Source organism: Balaenoptera physalus, assembly GCF_965194825.1.
Source record: "Balaenoptera physalus genome assembly, chromosome: 8".
Classification (NCBI taxonomy): domain Eukaryota; kingdom Metazoa; phylum Chordata; class Mammalia; order Artiodactyla; family Balaenopteridae; genus Balaenoptera; species Balaenoptera physalus.
Window position 1 is genome coordinate 43213178 of NC_138887.1, and position 22488 is coordinate 43235665.

General features: G+C 33.9%; 1 protein-coding gene across 1 annotated transcript in view; it reads right to left on the bottom strand.

Moving 5' to 3' along the window:
• PCLO (piccolo presynaptic cytomatrix protein) overlaps nt 1-22488 on the bottom strand; it is a 369605-nt gene that overhangs the window by 174422 nt on the left and 172695 nt on the right. Inside the window, exon 4 of the mRNA XM_082472536.1 lies at nt 7281-7997. Coding sequence (XP_082328662.1) covers nt 7281-7997 — 717 coding nt within the window. The remainder of the gene's footprint in view (nt 1-7280; nt 7998-22488) is intronic.

Here is a 22488-nt window from a genome sequence, read left to right on the forward strand (position 1 = left end):
TCATTTGTGAGATATCTTGGTGAAAGTTCTAGTGCAATTTGTTCCCATGCAGGTTAACTGGTCTCTCATAGATTTAACATCACAAACCCTTGCTTTATTGAATAACATTCCTTAACGAGGGAATAATTTGATCAAATAAGAAAGAGTAGCTGGCACTGAGAAGAATGTAAAACATAGTATGTAAGTGGGGTCTGGTTTTCTCTATTCAAACTTCAAATGGATATCTGAAGTACTGTACCTCCAGACGACTATAATCAAAGGATTCATGTGAGGGAGGCTTATATTCTTTTAAATTTCTAACTCCCTAGGACTAAAAGATTGGCAGTTTTCTCTCAGTTGCTTCAAAAATGTGCAGTCACATACATATGGAATCTAAAAATAAAAAAAAAAAAAGGTTCTGATGAACCTAGGGGAAGGACAGGAATAAACATGCAGACGTAGAGAATGGACTTGAGGACACGGGGAGGGGGTAGGCTAAGCTGGGACGAAGTGAGAGAGTAGCACTGACATATATACACTACCAAATGTAAAACAGATAGTGGGAAGCAGCCGCATAGCACAGGGAGATCAGCTCGGTGCTTTGTGACCACCTAGAGGGGTGGGATAGGGAGGGTGGGAGGGAGACACAAGAGGGAGGGGATATGGGGATAGAGCTGATTCACTTTGTTATACAGCAGAAACTAACACAACATTGTAAAGCAATTATACTCCAATAAAGATGTTAAATTAAAAAAAAATGTGCAGTTGTATGCTTATTTCTGAGAAAAATATTAATCTATATAGTAACATATTAAGATTTAATAAAATATTCAAATGATTCTTCCTAAAGTACATGCATAGATTACATATATAACACATATATACATATGTATTTAAATATCACTGAATTTTCTCATTTATGCATTATTTTCTTCATTTGAATAGATAGGAGTTGGAATTAATTATCTATTTAATTTTTTACATGTAGTACAAATACAACCTAGAATGACCTCCAAAATTATTACATACGAATAAAATTACAGGCCTAGACCCCTCGCATGAGAATTTTGTTTGTCATCTTAGATTGAGGCAGTGAGTGGGAAGAACCACAATTTAAGCACTTCAAAAAAAAAAAAAAAAAAAAAAGCAATGTTATTTTTCAGGAACACATTTTCCCTGAGGAACACATTTTCCCTGTATTTTCCTAAGTACATTTAGCATTCAACACTCTTACACTGACTTTTATTTTTTTGTATATATTGCAGTTTTCTCTATGTACAGAATTATGGTACTTGAGCCTTTCTAGTCTGTGTATATGAAACAACTCTTCAAAATTTTCAGAAACTAAGATTCATATTTTTTACTTACTAACCAAAAGCAGGAAGCACAGAATTCTTTTCTTTCCAATATTCCACTGCCATTTATTGACCTGAAGACCAGTCAGAGAGAGGCAGTGATGAATTGAGACCCGCGTGAAACCTTCCCATGGTGTCATATCTTGAGGCCTTCTCTAGTACCAAGACACTTCTGTACTGCCAAGCTTAGTTCTGCCCCTTTCACAGATTTTGAAACTTTTAGCCTTCCATGTTGAAGGAAAACGGAAGATTTTTAAAAACTAGTATTGGGGTTATGAACTGAATTCTTGGTTAAATATAAGAGTGTACAAAGAAAGGAGGCAATATTAAGTTTTTGCCTAATGTCTCCCAAAGTCATTTATATTAATGGGCTAAAGTAAAACAATAGATGAATAATCTTTAATCATTTATACAATGTCTGGGTCAAAATGGATTGCTAGTCTGAGTGTTCCAAGCACTGTAAACAAGACTAAATCCATAAATTCACTGGGCCTGGAGATAAAAACTGGATAGTCCCACATACATGGGAATCCTTTTCACTTCAGAAAACCTCATTTTCCATCCTATACAATTATGCTGACTTTAGATACCATGGCTATATATAACTTGAATACTAACCCCTGGGTCATTTTAACCATAAATAAAAGTTTATGCTAAAGGATGTTCAAATTTTTTTTTAATCAAGAGAGCTATAATGTTTCAATGTAATATATCAAATGTAGACAAGCAGTATTCTGTTTAACTGTATAGGTAAAAAGAGAATTCTGTAGCAACATACAATTTTAAAATATTAAACTAAAAAAGTAAAGGAGAATGTACATTTCAAAATATTTATTATATTTCAGGATAAATTTTAATTCCATTCAACTAACACATTTTGAAAGACAGGAATGAGTGGAGAGACAAAATGATGTAGCAATAAAGAAATGTAAACAGTATACTATAACGATATAAATGACGCAAATGACAAAAAAATGAATAAATAAAGTAATATAAGTATATAAAAAAAGTAAAAAATCACACAAACTGGAAGCTGCTAAGGGAGATGAATACTTAAAATAATAAAAAGGCAGCATCCTAAAAGTGTCACAGGGAAGAAGCATTCTGTGCAGTGTTTAGGAGCCCAGCCTTTATAAGCAGAACAGGACTATAATCTTAGCTTTGCTGCTTCCCAGCCATGTGATCTTGGGCACAACAAATTTAGTTTCCCCCTCTTTAAAAGAGATATAATATTTACCTCAACAACAGTTGTGTGGATTAAATGATAACATAACCAACACAATGCCCAGAACACATTAAGAGATAAATTGAATATTATTTTGATTTCAAACAAAAAGTAATTTAAAACTAATCAGCATAGGGCATTCAGCAGTAGGAGAAGTGACTGCCACCAGGGAGAAGAGTGGCCCAGACGTCCAGGTGGGATTTTTCTGATAGGATGCAGTGCCAGTGCACAGAGAAGAACTGACTGCAGATCCAGAAGGCAGAAAGCATAAGCCACCTTCGGGAATCATACAAAGGCATACGTTGGCTGGTTTTCTACCTCTCACTCATGGGGAATACTAGGTTGCTTGAAAGTTAGAGTGGAACCATAGTCCAGAGGCTGAGAAAGCCAAGCTAGCTATTTAGACAGAAGTCTCGGTAGTGGGGTACAGAATCCTGGGCAGGTGTGCAAAATGTAAATATTTTTAGGAAGTATGCAGGATTTTTTTGTATTTTTAAACCCAAATAGAAATTACATTTTACTAATATTTAATAAATAGATTGACATCAGTATTCTTTTACTTCTTATGTCAGTTGGTCAGATGTTCTATGAAGGATCCTGGGAGAAAACTGGGAACTATACTGTAAAAATTTACAGCAAGGGCAGTCACTTTATTTGCTCACCTTTATATTGAAGCTTATCATTCAGTTGTGCCTTTTATCACCTAGTTTTAACCAAACCAACCAAACCAACGTTCCTATAATAGGTAAGTGGTAGACAAAATATTCTTGCCAAAAAATCATGTGTCAAAGTTAATACTAATAATGCAAGACATACACACACACATTAATAAAGAAAACTGACACAAAACTGGCCAAAAAAGTTTGACATTACCAGGAAAACCATTTGATATCTGTCTTACATATGTTATTTCTAGTAAGAAACCTTGACTAAACACATAATGTGCTTAGGCTATTTATAGCAAGTCATCCTAAGACACTATCACAAACTTCTAGAATTTTTGGCAAATAAATATTCCAGTATATAATATTCCAATATACACACACATTTTCAATGAATTGAAATAAACACTTAAAATCTTCTTTGGAGCTGTCTTATTTAATAGTAAAAGACAAAAAAGTCACATAACATTTGGGGAAACTTGATTTTTCTGCCATGGAAACAATATGGTGACAAAGTAAACTGCATTTCTTTGTCAGCCAATATTGTTGGAAAGAAAGAAAGAACTGTGGAAGGTTTGGGGGAAAATCATTAGAACAAAGTAAGTAGCAAAAGGTTTGGTAATAATAAAATCAAAGTGCAGATATTTCTAACATGCTCAGTTTATAATATTCACTAGTTCTGTTTCAATAATAAGATACTTAAAGGATTACTACTGCGAGCCACCAAATGGCTCAATATTCAGTGATTTGTTTAAAAAAGTATATATATTTTTTTAAATGAAAAACTGTATATTAAATTCTGAGGAGTGGCTCTTTTAATTGGAATTATTTTTTTAAAAAGATAAAGTTACATAGATAGCAGTGCATGCAAAATTCATTTACGGCATCTGTTACAAGTAAGCCAGTAATGCATAGAGTACCTCAGGATTTTACAGATGTGGTACACATTGTATACTAATGATACCTTTATATTTTGAAGAATATATTTAATATTTTGTACTGAGACAGAGAATAACTATGAAGTTATTTTAACCATAGAGGTTTGCTGATTATCTTATGGGGAATTAAAAAGTTGTAGACTGTGAAGATTTAATCCTTTTTTAACAAAAGTAGAAGAACCCAAAGTTGTTGAACTTTTTGGTGATGACAAGTGATTATTAGTAATATACTACTTATTATATATTTAGGAAGAAAGTAAACTCTGGTTATCAGCCATATGCTACCTAGCAAGTATTCGGAAAAAAATAAACACAAGCTGTCTCTTCAAGAGAATTATGATGTGGACACAATCCTTTGAAGAAGGATAATTGGAAATCATCATGTAATTATGCTACACAAAATGACATATTTAAAAAAGTTGTCATGTCTGCCTTTTCAGACAAACTTTAAACAGAATACTTTAATCTTTTTATAAACGTTGCAGGTGAAGAACTCCAGTGGGCTTTAAAGTCACTTGCTAAAAAAACATACTTTAAAACACTACATTTTGTGATAGTTAGCAAGAGGAAATGATTGGTATCACGTTAGATTAACATTTATTTCTGGAATTTCCACAAGTTAAAAAAAAAACAGTTTTCAATTCCAAACTTAGAAAACAGGTAGCAAGATTTGGCAAGTACAACCTTTGATACACTTCTTTCATTTCTGGTATATTCTGTGGATTATCTTTTTTGTTATGGAGCATCATTAAAAAAGTCAAAATATCAAAATAAACTTAAGCTGAATTTCAAAGAACTCAATCATAAAATTTTAGAACAAGATTTTCAAACACTGAAGCACAATCAAAGCTCTCTCTAAAATGCTATTATTAGTCATATCTTACTGTGATCAAATGTATATATTTAAATAAATATAATAAAAATGGTGATTTTAGCTTATTTCACTGACTTACACATTTCTGTGAATGTTTATATTGCAAATAATATGTTAGTAATAGTGCACATAGATTTAATTTAGAAATAAATATGTATATACATATTGAAGTTGTTAAAAGAAATAGTGATAAAAGGAAATGATAAAGTGACACATTTGTAAAATAAAATAAAATGTAGTACATTAACAAAGTATTTGGATACTTCTTGTTTAGATTATATTTAACAAACAATAGAGAATCATTAGAAATATCTGAGTGATAGAGTTAAATTATCTGAACTCTGGAAAATAATTATCTGATAACTATATACTGGAGAAGGGAAAAAGAGAAGGCCTAGTAACTAGTAATTAGATTACCCAAATCGTTGGTAAAAGGTCACGAAGGCCGTTAGGATACTGTCCTTAGGAATAGGAGCTAAGAGACAGAAGTGTGATGTGGAGAGCCTAGGCAGGTAAGAAGAAACCTCAGATTCCCCAGGGTAGTGACTGGGAGGCTAGAGACATGATGAATGATGGTGTCATCAGAAACAGATAGAAGCAGAAACTGCTTCTATAGAGAGTTGGATATGATTTGAACACACTGAGTTCCAGTTTACAGTGAGTTTCTGAAGTGGAATGATCTACTCGGTATTTGAAAATATAGGTCTAACACTCAAGAGGGGCAGAAGGTGCACAAGGAGATTTAGGAAATGTTCATGTGGCTCCCCTAAGAGGAAAGAAGACAAGAGTTCAAAGAAGAACCGATCGGAAAAGAGAAAGTAATAGAGATAATCAAAGTAGAACTCAAGGGGTGATCAGAAAGACAAGAAGAGAACAAAAAGGGAAGAGTCATGAAGCTTCACAAAGAGAGAAATGGTAAAAAGCATCAAGTTCTGCAAGGTGGTTAACTGGGAGAAGCAGCGGGTGGTGGTGGCGGGGTAGCTAGATCCAGCCATTAGAATGGAGAATACACAGGCATCTGCTTTCTCTGACTTGGATAAACTCATACAACAAAGGAAGACAAGGATTTATTTAATGAGCAATGTCTTATATACCAGAGACAGGCTAGTAACCATGTGTTAAAACTGTAAACAAAACAACTGAACCAGGGTTGGGATGGACTGTAAGTTCTAATTAGAATTCTAATATTAAGTTTTAATACCAATGAATCATTTCATTTTCCTGCAAGTCATTGCTGCCATCTGCGTATTAAAATTATTCAGCCTGATATAAGATCTCTTGAAGCTCTAAAAAGAGTTCAGATTTCCTCTAAAAATGGTATTATTGCCTGTGCAAATACAGGTTAAGATGAGGTACCCTTAAAAGTTTCCACTAAAGAAAAAGAAAATATATAAAGAATAATATATATTCCAGATGATGCTTGGATTATAAATAACCCTCCAATATTAAACACACTGAATAAAACTGAACAAAATATATTATACTGATTTCACACTAAATACTAAAATAAACTTAAAAAAATGTTTCTCCTGAATTTTAGCCATACTTCTTTTTTTTAAATCACAATTATTTAATCATTTTATGGTTGACCACACCTTAAAAGGCTTTCAAATGAGAAGAAACTTGAGTCTTGCTTAACCAAGTGGCTAAGTAAACAGAAATTCCAAGACAAACATTATTTTATGTTAAAGGAGGATACTGATTTTATGTTCATAGTGGAAGGAAAAAGCAATCATTTAAAATTATAAGAGGGCTTCCCTGGTGGCGCAGTGGATAGGACTCCACGGTCCCAGTGCAGGGGGCCCGGTTTCAATCCCTGGTCAGGCAACAGATCCCACACGCATGCTGCAACTAGGAGTTCACATACCACAACTAAGGAGCCCACCTGCCGCAACTAAGGAGCCTGCCTGCCACAACTAACACCCAGCACAACCAAATAAATATTTTTTAAAAATAAAATAAAATAAAATTATAAGAAACCCTTCTTTATCACTCCATAGATTTTTATAAGTTATTTGATAGGCATAAAAGCTAGTAAATGTTATATCTATGCTTTATTTAAATTAGATTAAGCTGTCAGAAAGCCAAAGTTCATCATTTTAGCAAACAACTGTTACATTTTTCTGAAAGTGCTATTAATTGAAGGCTTTCACTTACAAAATTACCATTAAGTACTCGGTGTACTTAGGTGGACATTAGTAAATTATAGGTGTAAATCTGCAAAGTTAGGAAAAAAACATAACTTACTGTTTTTTCCTTCCTAGGTTCCATCTGATCAGGCTTTGCTGAGCATGCTGCCTGTGGCTGTTCTTTTATGTTTTGAGTCATCCCATCATCTTTCTTAGACAAACTCTGAGGTGCGCCAGATGGTAAATCTTCCACCTTGGTCAGTGGTTGTTTCTTTTCTCGCACTGCCTCTGCAGCCACTCTGCCTTCAGGTTTTCCTTCAGCAATCTGTACTTGAGTTTTAAGTGAGTCATATTTCTGTTCCTCCTCTAGAGCTGATACTTTTGCTCCTGGGGGTAACTTTTTGTCTTCAAGAGCTGGCCTTTTGTCTTTAAGGGTTGGCTTTTCTTCTTCAAGAGGTGGCTTTTTTTCTTCTAGGAGTGGCTTTTTGTCTTCAGGGGTTGGCTTCTTTCCTTGAGGGGCTGAAGTTTTGTCTTTCTCTAGTTTACTCTCTTCTTGGATTTGATCTGTGGTTTCCTTAAGGGGAATTTTTTCAACTGAAGGTGTTTCTTTCACTTTTTCTGGAATGATTTTTTCACCTTCGGTTTTTCCTTCTTGTTCCCTCTTTTTCACTTTTACTTGGGCAGGCATTGCTATTTTCTGAGACGGTTGTTCTGTAGGGACAGGCATAGGAGAGGCTTTTGGTCCTGTCTGTGTAGGTGGCATTTTGCCCATGTCTCCAAGCTGTCCTGATATCGCTCTCTGGGTTTGGCAATTTAAACAAAGCCATTCCTGAATCTGCAGATAAAATAGAAATTAAAAGATTAACTATATTATATACATCTGTTTTGGTGCATTTACTAAGGTTAGCACTTGGCAATTTCCAGCTGCTTTTTTGTATATGGAGAAGGTGGGTCATTGTTTTCTGGATCAATGAAACAGTGACTTTTAAAGAAGACTGCAAAAAGACTATTTGAAATCTAAAAACAGGAGTCCTTAGAGATCAGCAATTAACTCACCTCATCATAAAAAAAAGAAAAAAATGCATCAAAGACAGACTCAGGGGAATATCAATTTTTTGGTTAAAAAAAATCTGAATTTGTTCCAAATACAACTATTTTTAAGCCTCATGCCTTCAAAATTAGTGTTTCCATTCAAAAACTATTAAATTTCATAGTAATTTTAACAGCCAATTAATCATAAGGTTTTTTTTTTAGGACTTAGCCTATAATCTCCTGTCTCTTGACTTGGATCAAATGTAGTTCTATCTACCAGAGCAGAACTTTACAAGGCACACGTAGAGTTTTCAAGAATCACTTGTGCATAATTCTCCACCTAATTTAAGATTAAAAAATAATGTCATTCTTAATAATGGTCACATTTCTCATGCAATTGTGTCAAGAAGCATTCACAGGTTAAAACTGTTTGTTATTCTTTTTCCCCAGAGTTTTCTCAATTGCTGATTAAAACACTTCCTTATACCTCTAAGTGTAATCTATGGGCCACCTGCACCAAATCACCCGAGGTTGTCCCTAGACATGCAAATTCTAGGAACCACACCAAAACAAGTTTATCAGAATCCTGGGATAGGAGAAGGAGGATCTGCCTTTTTAATAAACTGTTGGTTAATTTTTTTGCAAACTAAAGACTGAGAACAACCCTCTCATAATACATATACATGATCACATGGGAGAGAGATTGTTCGACCAATAATATTGCAGAATTCCCCCCTTATTGATGTATATTGTGCTTTTTCTTACATCATACCTATTAAAATGTAAGAAATAAAGGCTATACATGTAGCTTCTAATTGTTACCATTTAATGAGTACCATTTAATGAGTACCTTTAGAGAAAGTGCATGGTTGGAGAGTCATGCAAATAATATCGTGTTCGTATGCTGCACTGTCTTCTGAGAAGTTCAATTTCAAACTGCTTTTCATATTGTATCATTCTTTCTAGTAGCACAACTTTAATTATTTAGAAACAAAAATCATTTATTGTTCTAGAATATTATTGGACATCTAAGATTCATTTCTTACTTCAGCTTTCCATTTCTTTAAAGACATAAAAAATGTTGCTTAATACTAATGACTGTTTTGCAATCTGTAAGCTGTTATAATTCTTACTTGGTGATCTAAAAGAGTAAAGACCCAAGTCAGTTATTTAATTTCAGTAAAATGTTGTCTATAAAACATTAGTATGTATTACGGGTTCATTTGCTTTCTGTGTTATGATCATCCAATACCAATTCTGTTCTTGATTTCATGTCTAAGCAGCAAAAAAGTGAATTGTGGCTTCTCTATATAGTAACTTTATACAAAGTCTTGGGAAAGAAACTGATTTGATCCCTATGTCAAATTCTAAAAGCTCCAGCCCTTGTGTTGAATAGTTCCTAGAGGAGGTACTTCCATAATACCTACAGAAAATCAATCTTAACCTGTCCTGTGGTTTTAAAAAACATTACTTGCTAGGGCCACATCTTAGTATATTTTCATTCAGAGACTGACATTTTAAAAAACAAAAACAGACACAAATAGCTGTGTCATTGTGCTGTTTTGTCACATGGACTCTAAAAACCAAATGCAGGTGTGTGCTATGCATTCCTGTCGGGGCAGGTCTGAATGTAAATAAGTTAGGAAGTTTTTAATATACCAGAAATAAAGGTTTCATCCCACTGGAAATTCTTGTCAATTATAAAAGTGTGATTACTTTATCTGAGTTTTAGGGACAAATTTTACTTACAAAGTTGTCGTCTCTTGCTACTTATAGCATATGATGCCACAATGGTACACAGGTCTTGTTAAAAGGAAAATGTGTTGAGAAAATAAATGTAGTGATTATTTCAAGGTAACATACTCATTATTTTCATACATTTGAAAACTTAAGAGGATAAAGAGTATACTCTAATCTACTATGTCACATAAAACACTCCATTTTCATGATTTAAAATAATGTTTGATAAACCTACAAGCAGTGATAACCCACCCACTACTAAAGTCTAGAAGGCAAACAGAAGGCAATAGCGTCAGTCTAAGAGAAAAAGGACCTTACGTTGAGAGCCTCATTGGCTAGTTCAAATTCGTGTTTTGCTTAAATTCACATCCTGATTCAGTTAAACGTAGTATCTTGTGGTTTTTTTTTTTGGCCACGCCCTGCAGCTTGTGACATCTTAGTTCCCCAACCAGGGATGGAACCCAGGCCCCTGTCAGTGAAAGCGCGGAGTCCTAACCACTGGACCGCCAGGGAATTCCCTAAACCTAGTATCTTTAATCAGTGCTATCCTGTAATTATTTTTAACATGATGTTGCTACACTTGGTCTATTGGTTACATGACTGATTTGCGTTTTGAAGATTATAAGGCCAAGCCTAATTTTTTTTTTCACTTTACACTTTGTCACCAAAATTAATTTGGAAACTGATGTTACTATCATGTCAAATAATTATAACAGCATTCACTTATGCATCTATTCTGTATATATCTGGTCTATTTATATCTATGGATTACATATACTCTTGGGAAATTATACATGCAAAGCTTATTCGATCAGGAACTCACACTGAAGTAGAAGAAAGAAGACATGGGTTAAAAATAAGTATAATATGCAGGGAAAAAATTAAGGAAGATGGAAAGGATACTATGGATTTAAAAGGATTATCTGATGAATCCATTTAGAACATAAGGAATTTGATAAATTATAAATCACACAAGAGTATTTTTTCACCAATTAGAAATGCTGAATTGGTGGTCTCATATGTGTGTCTCTTCTTTCTGCAGCCCTAGAACCAAAATTAGACCACCAACAAATTCAGCAAGTAGAGGAAATTATAATATCAAAAAGGAATGAAAGGGAAAAAACACTATAGTAGCATCAAAAATTTTGTATTTCTTTAAACATGTAAAATTAAATTTTGTTTATTAAAAGACAGGAAAAGGCAGAGGCTAGGGTAAAATCAAAAGTAGGAATGAGAAAAGTAAAATTGATCAAATTTTGACAAAGAGGAGAAAGTTAAAAATGAAATTTCAAGAAAGTTCATTCAGGACAATATAGGCCATCACCATTATCACATCATCATTAATTACAGACACAATTACTAGAAACATTTTCTTCACAAAAGACAATTTGGGAAATACTCTATAACCACATAAGATGATGTAAAAATCTGTGGTTCACAATTTTTTTGCCTTTTTTATCAAAAATAATCCCAAAGATTTTTGTATCACTGTTCAGGAGCCTAACTTAAGAAGTATTGTATTTCTGGGTCCAAAGAAATGTATCTCCACTCTTAGTTCCTCAATAGCCGCAATACTATTAGACACAACATTATTAAATAGTCATAATGTTTCTAGTTTAGCAGCAATCTGGAGAATTAAGCAAGATTTCTTAAATTATATTAAAATTCAATGCATAATGTATCACTGCCATATATGACTTTTACTAGCTGAAAACTCTTTCTATAATAGTTACAGTTGTAACACACATGACTATTCATATTTTGCCTTAAGGTTAAATATCAAGTGAGTTACAGTTTTAACTTTGAAGTATTTCCTTATAAAGACAGTGAGACAATCAGAAAACAAATATATATTATATATAATGTACTGTATATTGCATATATAAACTGAAGGCATTTCTATTATATTACTGAGTTTATTACATAGAAAAATAGAAAATATAGATCTTATGGAGGTTTTTTTAAAAACATACTAGTCATTATTATGGATGCTCTCAGGCCATTTCCATTTGTTTTCCTGTGTTTTTAAAATATATTTTATTTTCAGTATACTGTAAGTATCTCCTAATGGTATAAACGTATTAAAAGTTTATATTTCATCTATATTATTATTAAATGTTTTAAGTAAATTCAGAAGAGTCTATACTATGAGACCAATCACATTTTTTAGTACTTTAATGTTAATATCCAGGATATCAAAATTCATCTCCAAGTAGGAACAATTCTGATAAATAAAGTGTATAAAAAATAACTCCATGTGGATCATAACATATTAGAATATATCCAGTTGCCAGCTAGTACACGTTAATAAAATGCATTTATGAAACATCAAATCACCAGGGCTTCAAAACAACACTACAAAAATCCATTAATCTTAAGAGCAGAGGAGGAAATGAAGGCAGTAAAAACCCCAAAAAACGGATGCTGCTGTGCTACTCAGCATTTTTCGATCAATAAGTAATTTTCTTTATATAACATTTCAGCTGTAACTATAGCAACAATACCATTAAGGAAAATCTCAGAACTTCAGGCCTGTCTATTTATTTTTCTAAAAATCTTTTCCAAAGCATGATAATAAGACCTGCAGCAGGTTGAAAATCTGCCAGTAGACTTTAAATGGTAGAGAAGTGATGGTCCCAAAACCTACACGAGCATTAATATTTGTGTCTGAGAAATCTTAATAGTATCTTAACATGAATTTTCATTAAAAGACCAACTGGACTGATTTGGAAGCTCATATACTTTCCATCAATAGAAGTATTTAAGTAGAGACTGGGTGGCCCCTACTTAAAATTCTGTAAGGGAAAACCAAGCAATCAAGGGGATTGGTACTATAATACCATTGAGTTTCCTGCCTACCATGAAGCTTTTGAGTCAACATAAATATTTTACACACATTTTTGTCTGTATATTTGCTTATCGTTCAGAACGTTATTTTTTTTCTTAAGCTAAGAAATCATTACACTAATAATCTGCTTAGAAGTCACTGTTTTACTTACTGACAGATTCAAAAACTGGGAAGCAATGTTATCTGCAACTTGTCACTTGTATCTATGCCCCCTATAGTCTCGGCATTAGGGTTGTTCTATTTCTCTAAGGTCCACACACTCTTCAACTTGACATTGTGAAAATCAGATTTTTTGCTTGTTAAATTCCTAAATTTATTTCCTTTTGTCATTTGTAAAAGGGAAAAGGATTGAGTTCACAGTTGATGCACTTTTTTTTTTTTCAGATTACACAATTGTTCAGACTACACAATCAGGATATTAAAAATCCGTGATCATTTATGAGACTACATTTTACAAGTGTATGCAGTAATGTGTTTGTGATACTTCTATTACTTTGTCCCTCCTAACAATGAATGGGATTATTTTTGTCCCTTTTATAATCATTGAAACAAGAATAACTCATATCCAATATACATAATTGACTGATTGAGGCTCTTCCTTATTTACTTCATATGTAGATATAAGAATTCTATTAGAATATATTAGAACATTAACATTGATATGAAAACTAAGAAAAAACCAAGTAGGCAATTTAAACATCAATTTCCAGTGGAGTTACTGAATGTGAAGGGTAACATATCAATAATGAAAACTAACAGAATATTCGTACTTTTAGGAACCTGCACTGGGGTTATCGTTCTTAGGTCTAAATTGATCATTGGTCATGTCCCTATTCATCTCTTCTTTTATGTTTATTTCTGTAAGACCCCCAAACCCTTACCTATCACATGAAGTCTGTTTCACTCATTTGATGTAAGTTTCTATATAACATGTGTTTCTGCATAATGTAAAACTACATTAATAAACATTTCCATAAATAGCAAGATGCCAACTAAATATATATGCCATCATGTATATTATACCAGGGATTAATATTATTGCATACTGTTGACTGACATTTTTCTATGTCCATTTTTCTTTGAAGAAAACCAGGATCATTTTTCTAGTCACTTTCTCATCACAACTAATAAGTATTTTCCTAAACTAAGAAAGTAAACTCTGTTTGATGTTTTAAATACCATTACGTAAATAATATATAAATACACACAAGCATTCATTAAAATACCTCTGACTAATTACATTAACACAATTTTGACAGAACTTGTTGAGGAAAATCAGGGGCTTGGTTTTCTTTTGGAAATACAGATACATGAAAATGAATATTTATATTTATGTAAATATGTATATTTATTTGCATGGATGAGAACTAAATAGGGTTAATTTCCCTACAATGTCTTCTTTCCTTCCTTCCTTTCTACCTTCCTTCCTCCCACCCTCTCTCCCTTCCTTCCTCTCTCTCTCTTTCTAGCAGGATAGAGGGCAGCAGGAACAGAGAATAGCTCACTAAAACTGTTTTGACTAAGTAAACTACCTGATTTGGGTTCAATCAGAAGCACTATGATAACTGATCGCCTAGCAGTGTGTATAAAGGACAACTCCAAGGACACAGATGATTTCTCACTGGTAACCAATGATGCACTAAACTTAAGGGTAATCATATATGTACTTATTATGTTGAGTTTAGCTAACTTGGCTCTAAGCAAAAATTGAAGTCTCAAAGGTAAGACATCTGTGGATTCACGACATTTCTATTTGTGATTAATTGTTCTAGTGTACTACACTTTGGGCTGATATTTATATAAGTTTAACATAAAAAATAAGCAAGTTTAAAAATGTATCATTTATGTTATATGAATATCAACTTCAAGTTTTTATATAATCAGTTCTCATCCCTCTGCTTTTATAGAGCTGTATTTTATTATTTCCTATTACAAGAGGCATATATTTTGCATGTGTGAATAATTACATCAAAGAAAAAATACCTTTTTAGTCTTAGTCACTAGTCAGCACTTCAGGCAATGTGTGACTGAATTTTAAAATAAGATTTGTTTTGAAGATTTTAATACACTTCATCACAGAAGATGTTAAAATTACAAAGTTATATGCATTTGGAAGACAGATTATTTAAAGCACATTATAGCTGAATAAAATTTATCAAACATTTTACAGGATAAATAAAAACCAATGCCAATTTTAAATTTAAACATTATTGTGAAAATAATATTCAAAGACAGAATAATCTCACAGACTAGGGAGCCTGAAATATATCAGAAAGGGGCTTGCACAACTGGATGATAGAGAATGAATGCAAGGTGACTGGGGAGACTGGCTGAGTGTTAAGCCCTCGTACAATGCAGTAGAACATGGTGCAGTACTGGAGGTTCTTTGTACAGGGAAGAATCAATATGTTGATTCGGCAAGGTGTAAACTTGTCTAAGCTGAACTATGTTCCCTAGGATTCCCTTCCTTAAATGCTTCCCATTATAGTTTAGCACTAGAGACCCTGTGTGTGAGATGTGGAGGGCAGAAGTGAAGCAGCAGCCACCTTACTCTCTGGATGCTCAGAAAGTTTGGGTACAATCACCAGGTGCTGTTGAAGTTCATCCATGCTGTTACTTTTTGTTTGGCTTGGGGCAGCAGGCAGGCATGCAGCTGCTCTACTTTCCTCTGAATTCTCCTTCAGCTTCTTCATCAGCTTTTAGGCTGGAGGCAGTGAAAACAGACAGGTGTTCTGGTCTGTCCCCATGGGTTCCAGCTTGTCCTTGCTCTCAACTACTCTAAATTCATCGTCCTTCCCTCTACCTGCCCTTTGGACTGCAAGCTCCAGTGGCCTTTCAGCACTTTCCCTGCTCCCACAAATGTGTAAGGACAAATTCCTTAAAAAAAATCCCTGTTATATACATTCTATACTTGTTAATGGTTTTGCTTTTCTAATTAAAGTCAACGTGATATAGTCATGCTGAGTCTGTCGTTATTCAAGATGTGATGACTTTTTATCATTAATGTTGGTGTGTGGTTCAAAAATTCTGATAGACTATTTCTTATTTTAAGTTGCATGGCAAAGAAAGTACACTTCACTGGAATTCAACAGAAATAGTGACTGTCTTTGGGTCTGTCAGTGTGACATGCATAAATGAGTCATTTGAAAGGTTTTAGTTTTTAAAACTGTTATGGTAAAATATTAAAAACAGTCATCAAAAATAATCTGTGACATACACATACAATGAAAAAATTTTAAAGGGTTGAATACCCATGTACCCACTACCCACTTAAGAAGTAGAATACCGTGAATATCATTAGAGACAACCAGCTGCCCTCTGCAACACGATCCTAGTCTATACTCACCACCAATAACTGCTATATTAACTGCTGTATTGTTAGACCTTCGTTTTTTGTTGTGGTTTTAACATTATACATATACTTTTAATATATTGTTTGCTTCTGGACATTTAAAAACTATATATAAATAGTTTTGTGCTATCCTTTATTTTCTTTTTATTCTTTTCAGTGAACACTATCTTGGAACAAAAATCATCTATGAAGTAAGTGTGGAGCATAAAGAATAACTTTACAGTGAACACCTGCGAGCCACTGATCCAATTAGAGAAATAGAACATTATCATTATATGTGAAGCGTCTTTCAGACTCACTCCTTTATCTCCTGCTTTGAGTTAACTACTATCCTAACTTTTGTGTCTATAATTATGACATTTTGGGGTATATTTTTACCCTATGTGTTTGGATCCCTAATAATATACTGTTTGCTATTGACAATTTTGAAAGATGGTCACTACATTTCTTTTCTATTTTGATTCCCTATGATTTTAGAGTTACAATTAAAGTGTCATTATCTATCTATCTATCTCTTTCAAAATCAAAGTAATTCCTCAAATCCAAGCTATGGTGCCATTAGCAAGTATTGATGATGATAAATATTAGGTATAAGACCATAGCTAGATGTAGGCACTGTGACAAACTAGAGAGTGCGTGACTTACCTGAACTCATTTAACTACATTTTTAAAAACATTAGAGACCCAACAAAACACATCTGTGTCAAACTCAGGTTAGGAACTACCAGTGTACACTCCCTTCACTGTAAGGTCTTCACCAAGTTTTTAATTAAAAACTTGGTGAAGACCTTACAATATGAGTTATCTCAGATTACTCAATTATTAAGAGGCTAATTTTTAAAAGAGACAGTATGACTATTCAAATATTTAAAAATATGGATAGAGTTTAACTGCAGGGCAAGAATAGAGACGCACATGTAGAGAACAAACGTGTGGGATGAATTGGGAGTGTGGGACTGACATATATACACTACCATGTGTACAACAGATAGCTAGTCGGAACCTGCTATATAGCACAAGGAGCTCAACTTGGTGCTCTGTGGTGACCTAGATGTGTGGGATGGGGGGTGGGGAGGGAGGTCCGAGAGGGAGGAGTACATGTATACATATAGCTGATTCACTTCGTTGTACAGCAGAAACTAACACAACATTGTAAAGCAACTATACCCCAAGTAAAAAGATTTTGAATACTCAATTTTTTAAATAGTTTTTACTTTACACTTAATAACTAACCAATATTGAGAAATCTCAGTGAGACTCTGAAGTAGTGTTATTAAATTCATTCATAGGGTATTTATCACATTTCCTATAATATGCATTTTATTCTAAGGATTAAATGTTTGATCTTTGCTCTTAGAAGAACCAAAGTGATTATATAAGAACCAACAAAAACACAATAAATATATATTCATAAATTATGTGTAAATAATACATACTATAATATACTATAATATAAATTCATATATACCTCCTCATTCAGTCAAATGATGTAATTAAGGTAAAAATGATAAAATCAGGATTAGGAAGGCAGCAACCAAATTGGTCAAGTCAAGGAAACCTAAATGCAGTAGAATTTACTGTGGGCTATGACAGGCCAGATAGATTCAGAAAACAGAAAAAATGGACCAAAGCTTCAAGAACAGGACACACACACACACACACACACACAATGTACATCCTTCTTAGCTGGAATATTACAAAAAAGTAGATAGCTACATGCATAATGAAAACAATATATAATTCATAATTCATATATGGAAGACAATTATCCATTATATAGCCTGGGCTAAAATTAGTAGGAATAAAGAAAAAACATCAAATTCAAGTAAACATTTAAGAAGGACTTTGTTCCTCAATACGGTATGACCAGAAGCATCTGTTTTAAAGCTAGTCATTTCTTTAAGTTGTTCTTTTTCCTGTAGCCATTCACAGACTTTAGATCAAAGTCTCTTATATTGACCCTGAAATCCATTTGTATTTAAAATATATATATATATACATAAATATACACACATAAATATATTGAAATACTTCTTTTTTATAGGATTACCTGTTCATGGAAAATTTTTGAACACTTTGAAACAATCACTGATTATTAAATTCAATATTCTGATTCCACTAAATATTTTTTAAGAATGTAATTTTTAGATGATGCAATGACCAATTGTGTGGATGGATTTTAATTTATTTAATGATCTCTCTATCAGAGGAATATTTTAAATACGACAATGCAAATGTAAGTCAGAATGTTAATGCAAGGATGCAGAGAGTGGTTTAAAGTAGCTTGTTTAATTTCATATATAAAATATTATTCATTTGCTTCACTATCTGGTACTCAACACTATGCCAGTAATGTGTATTATACATTCAAGACATTCATAGTTCAATCTTTTGTTTAGTATTATATTGCTGCCAGCAAAAAGGCAGATGTAGCCCGTCTAAGCCTGAAGACTCATTAGTTAGTCGTGGAATCTACGGAAGAAGAGATATTTCAAGTAGGTTTAACTTCCACATGTGTTGTTTGTCTCTGGTCTTAGAGCCAGTAAGGATGGGATGTGGTGATGAGGGATTGAGATTGGCAGACTAGACAGTATGAAAAGTCAAATTGGCAAAGATATTATTAAATACTAGGTATCAAAAACACTACCATTGGGCTTCCCTGGTGGTGCAGTCGTTGAGAATCTGCCTGCTAATGCAGGGGACACGGGTTCAAGCCCTGGTCTGGGAAGATCCCACATGCCGCGGAGCAACTAGTCCCGTGAGCCACAACTACTGAGCCTGCGCGTCTGGAGCCTGTGCTCCGCAACAAGAGAGGCCGCGACAGTGAGAGGCCCGTGCACCGCGATGAAGAGTGGCCCCCACTTGCCACAACTAGAGAAAGCCCTCGCACAGAAACGAAGACCCAACACAGCCAAAAAAAAAAAAAAAAAAAAAAACTACCATTATCCTATTCATTTGTGCATTGCATACGCTACTAATTGTAGAACTATACTATAGTTTAATGGATACATAATAACAGAAAGTAAATACCAGCTTTTTAATAATCAGGTATTAAATAAAGGGTATAAATTCAATTGATTTTTTTCTTTTCTTTTTTTTTTTTTTTTTTTACTGCTAAAGAACAAGAGAATTTACTGATGGATCCTACCAGATTCCAGGTCTCAGCCTCACAACCAGCATCGACTAGAAAGACCACTGAAATAATCTCAGGACTGAGCCCAGTCTGTATACCTTAGCCACCTCGAGGAGCCTACAACACCCCAGTCAATTCTTGTTATCTAGACTCTCATTCTCCATCTCATCAAATTTGCTCAGTGTTTCCCAGACAATGAAAATGTGACAACAGGGATGAGCCAGGGTGAAAGGAGGAGCAGACAAAGAAAAAAGGGAAAGGTCTCACCAGAAACACATGGGATGTTTAGTTTTCACACCTATTCATACTGCTGTCAGGATCAATGTCAGAGTGGTGTTGTCAGGAACATGTGGTGTTGTAAAGCCCTTGGAACATACCAGAGGCAGAACTGCTACACAGGGAAGTTAGCGGTGAGCCTCACTGCCTAAAATGTTCAGCTGAATCAAATGAACATTTCTGAGTCAGAAAGTGGCATGCTTGAGTATGTCATCTTGGAAAGAATCTGGTAAATCTACCCTGAAAAACAACAACAACAACAACACTGCTTTCTGAGTCTTTAAGTATGCATAGTGCACTTGGCTAAAAATAGAACTATAAGACAGAATTCTCATTTTTAACAGATAACTGATTTCCATTTAGCATGTAACTTCCTCCCTAGGCTATCTGCATTTATTTGAAGAGGACAAGTTTTCCCTGAAGGAATGACAGTGCAGGGCAGAGGTTACAAGCTTGCATAGATGACTAGGGTGGCAACAGAAGAAAGTGAATGAGGGAACTGACGTAGTAAAGAAAAACTATTCTAATTTACAAGTACCCTAATGATTTAAAAATGGAAGGAACACAAGTTTTGGGAGCCAGTCAATACGCCTATCTCTTTTAATCCTTGTAACAATCCTAGGAAAGAGTTTCTTTAAATATGTTCGTTATACAGATGAAAAAAATCAAAGCATAGAAACTAAGAAGTAATATCCTTCTCAATATCTAAAGCTACAAGTGGCAGATGTCAGAGATGAGGCCATAGCTATAGATTTAGACCTTAAAAAATATAAAGGATACTTAAACCAGAGTTAGAGGTGGGATTTCCCAGGGATGATGTGGAAAAGAAGAAAACAGAGGGCAGATTCTTGGAGAAGAGCTCCATTTAGACAAGAAGAAAAACCAGCAAAGCATACTAAAACAGGATCATACAAGAAAGTGGGAGGAAAACCAGCAGTGTTTAGTAAACTCAAGTAAAGAAAGGTAAGAACTTCAAGGAAGTGATAGGCAACACTGCCAAGTATTGCACTGAGGTTAAATAAAACCTCAAACATCGATCTCAAAAAGGCTGGCAGACATGTCTTTTTTAATAATTGAACCAAGTACCCTATGTATATATAAATATATAGATACAAATATATATATTTCTTAATTGTTTGCTTTGTTCCTCTCATCTTTGCAATAATCGTTGTGATTTTTCTCAAGTGGTCGGCATAACTGACTGTGCACAATTGTTTTACCAGTGATTAAATATGTTACTTCTATCTGAAAACAACGAGTTATGATGTATATTACATTGTTTCATGTTTATGTGATAAGTATAAGAATTTAAAAACACAAATGAAAACACCCTAGAATTAAATTCACGTTCTAAGTTAGAAAATTTGTTTAAACAACATTAGATTTTGAAGTAGAAATTTATTTGTGGGTATCATTTTTTCCTTATAGAGTATTAAATAATTAGACTTTATGTGAACTAGTTACCATAGAATGAAACTCAATACTTCTTCCTTTCTTCTCTCCCAGTTTTTAAAATGGAAAAATTGGTTAAGATGTAAATATGAGAATATTCTATATGTTTTGTATATTAATGCATACATTGAAACTACTGTGATAATCTTTATTCCTGGAGAAGTTACTGAGCTATCATACTGTATAATTCATTCAATTAATTTCTCATTCCACATATTTTCACCAGATACTATTGGGCTCTGTCAAGACAGAGATAAAACACACAGTTACTTATTAGGACGAGCCCAAGGTCTAGCAGAAAATAAATAAAACACAAACTTACCATCCTTATGATAAAAGTTAGTAGAAAGTGCTCTGAAAGCACAATAAAGATGCAACTAATACAGAATAGAAGACAATGAGAGTCAGGGAAGGCTTTTCAGAAGAAGTGACAACTGGGATCAACTGTGAAGAACTAGTGTTAGCCAGACAAAGGAGAGCATGCTAGGCTGAGGGGCAAGTTTGACAGGGAATTCATTATGACCAAAGGGAAATGTGCATGGAAAAGGAGAGTGACTAAAACACAGCAAATTCTCAATAAATGGGAGTTTTGCTTTCCTGCATTTCCATAAATTGTTTTATACCATATTATATGTCTTATACCCATATTATAGGTATCCCTTTGCATTGAAGACCAAGCTAAAAAAATATTTCAAACTTCAGGTATTAAAGCTTCATTGATTTTTTTAGAAGGAAAGAAAAACATAAATTTGATATTTAGCTTTAAATGTATATTATATAATTATTAAAGTGGACTGGCTATTTAGCATTGAGATCCATACTTATAAAAGTAATACTAACCAATATATAGCTTCCCATAAATTAAGGCACACAACATTTTGGTTGTGTTTGAATACTACTGATATACTGATACAATCTATGCTAAATAAAAAATTTTGTATATTTTGGAGATTAATCCTTTGCCAGTTGCTTCATTTGCAAATATTTTCTCCCATTCTGAGGGCTGTCTTTTCCTCTTATTTATGGTTTCCTTTACTGTGCAAAAGCTTTTAAGTTTCACTAGGTCCCATTTGTTTATTTTTGTTTTTATTTCCATTTCTCTAGGGGGTGGGTCAAGAAGGATCTTGCTGTGATTTATGTCAAAGAGAGGTCTTCCTATAGGGGCAGGACAGGAATAAAGACGCAGACACGGAGAATGGACTTGAGGACACAGGGAGGGGGGAGGGTAAGCTGGGACGAAATGAGAGAGTAGCATTGACATACATGCACTACCAAATGTAAAATAGATAGCTAGTGGGAAGCAGCCACATAACACAGGGAGATCAGCTCGGTGCTTTGTGACCACCTAGAGGGATGGGATAGAGAGGGTGGGAGGGAGATGCAAGAGGGAGGAGATATGGGGATATATGTATATGTATAACTGATTCACTTTGTTATACAGCAGAAACTAACACAACATTGTAAAGCAATTATACGCCAATAAAGATGTTAAA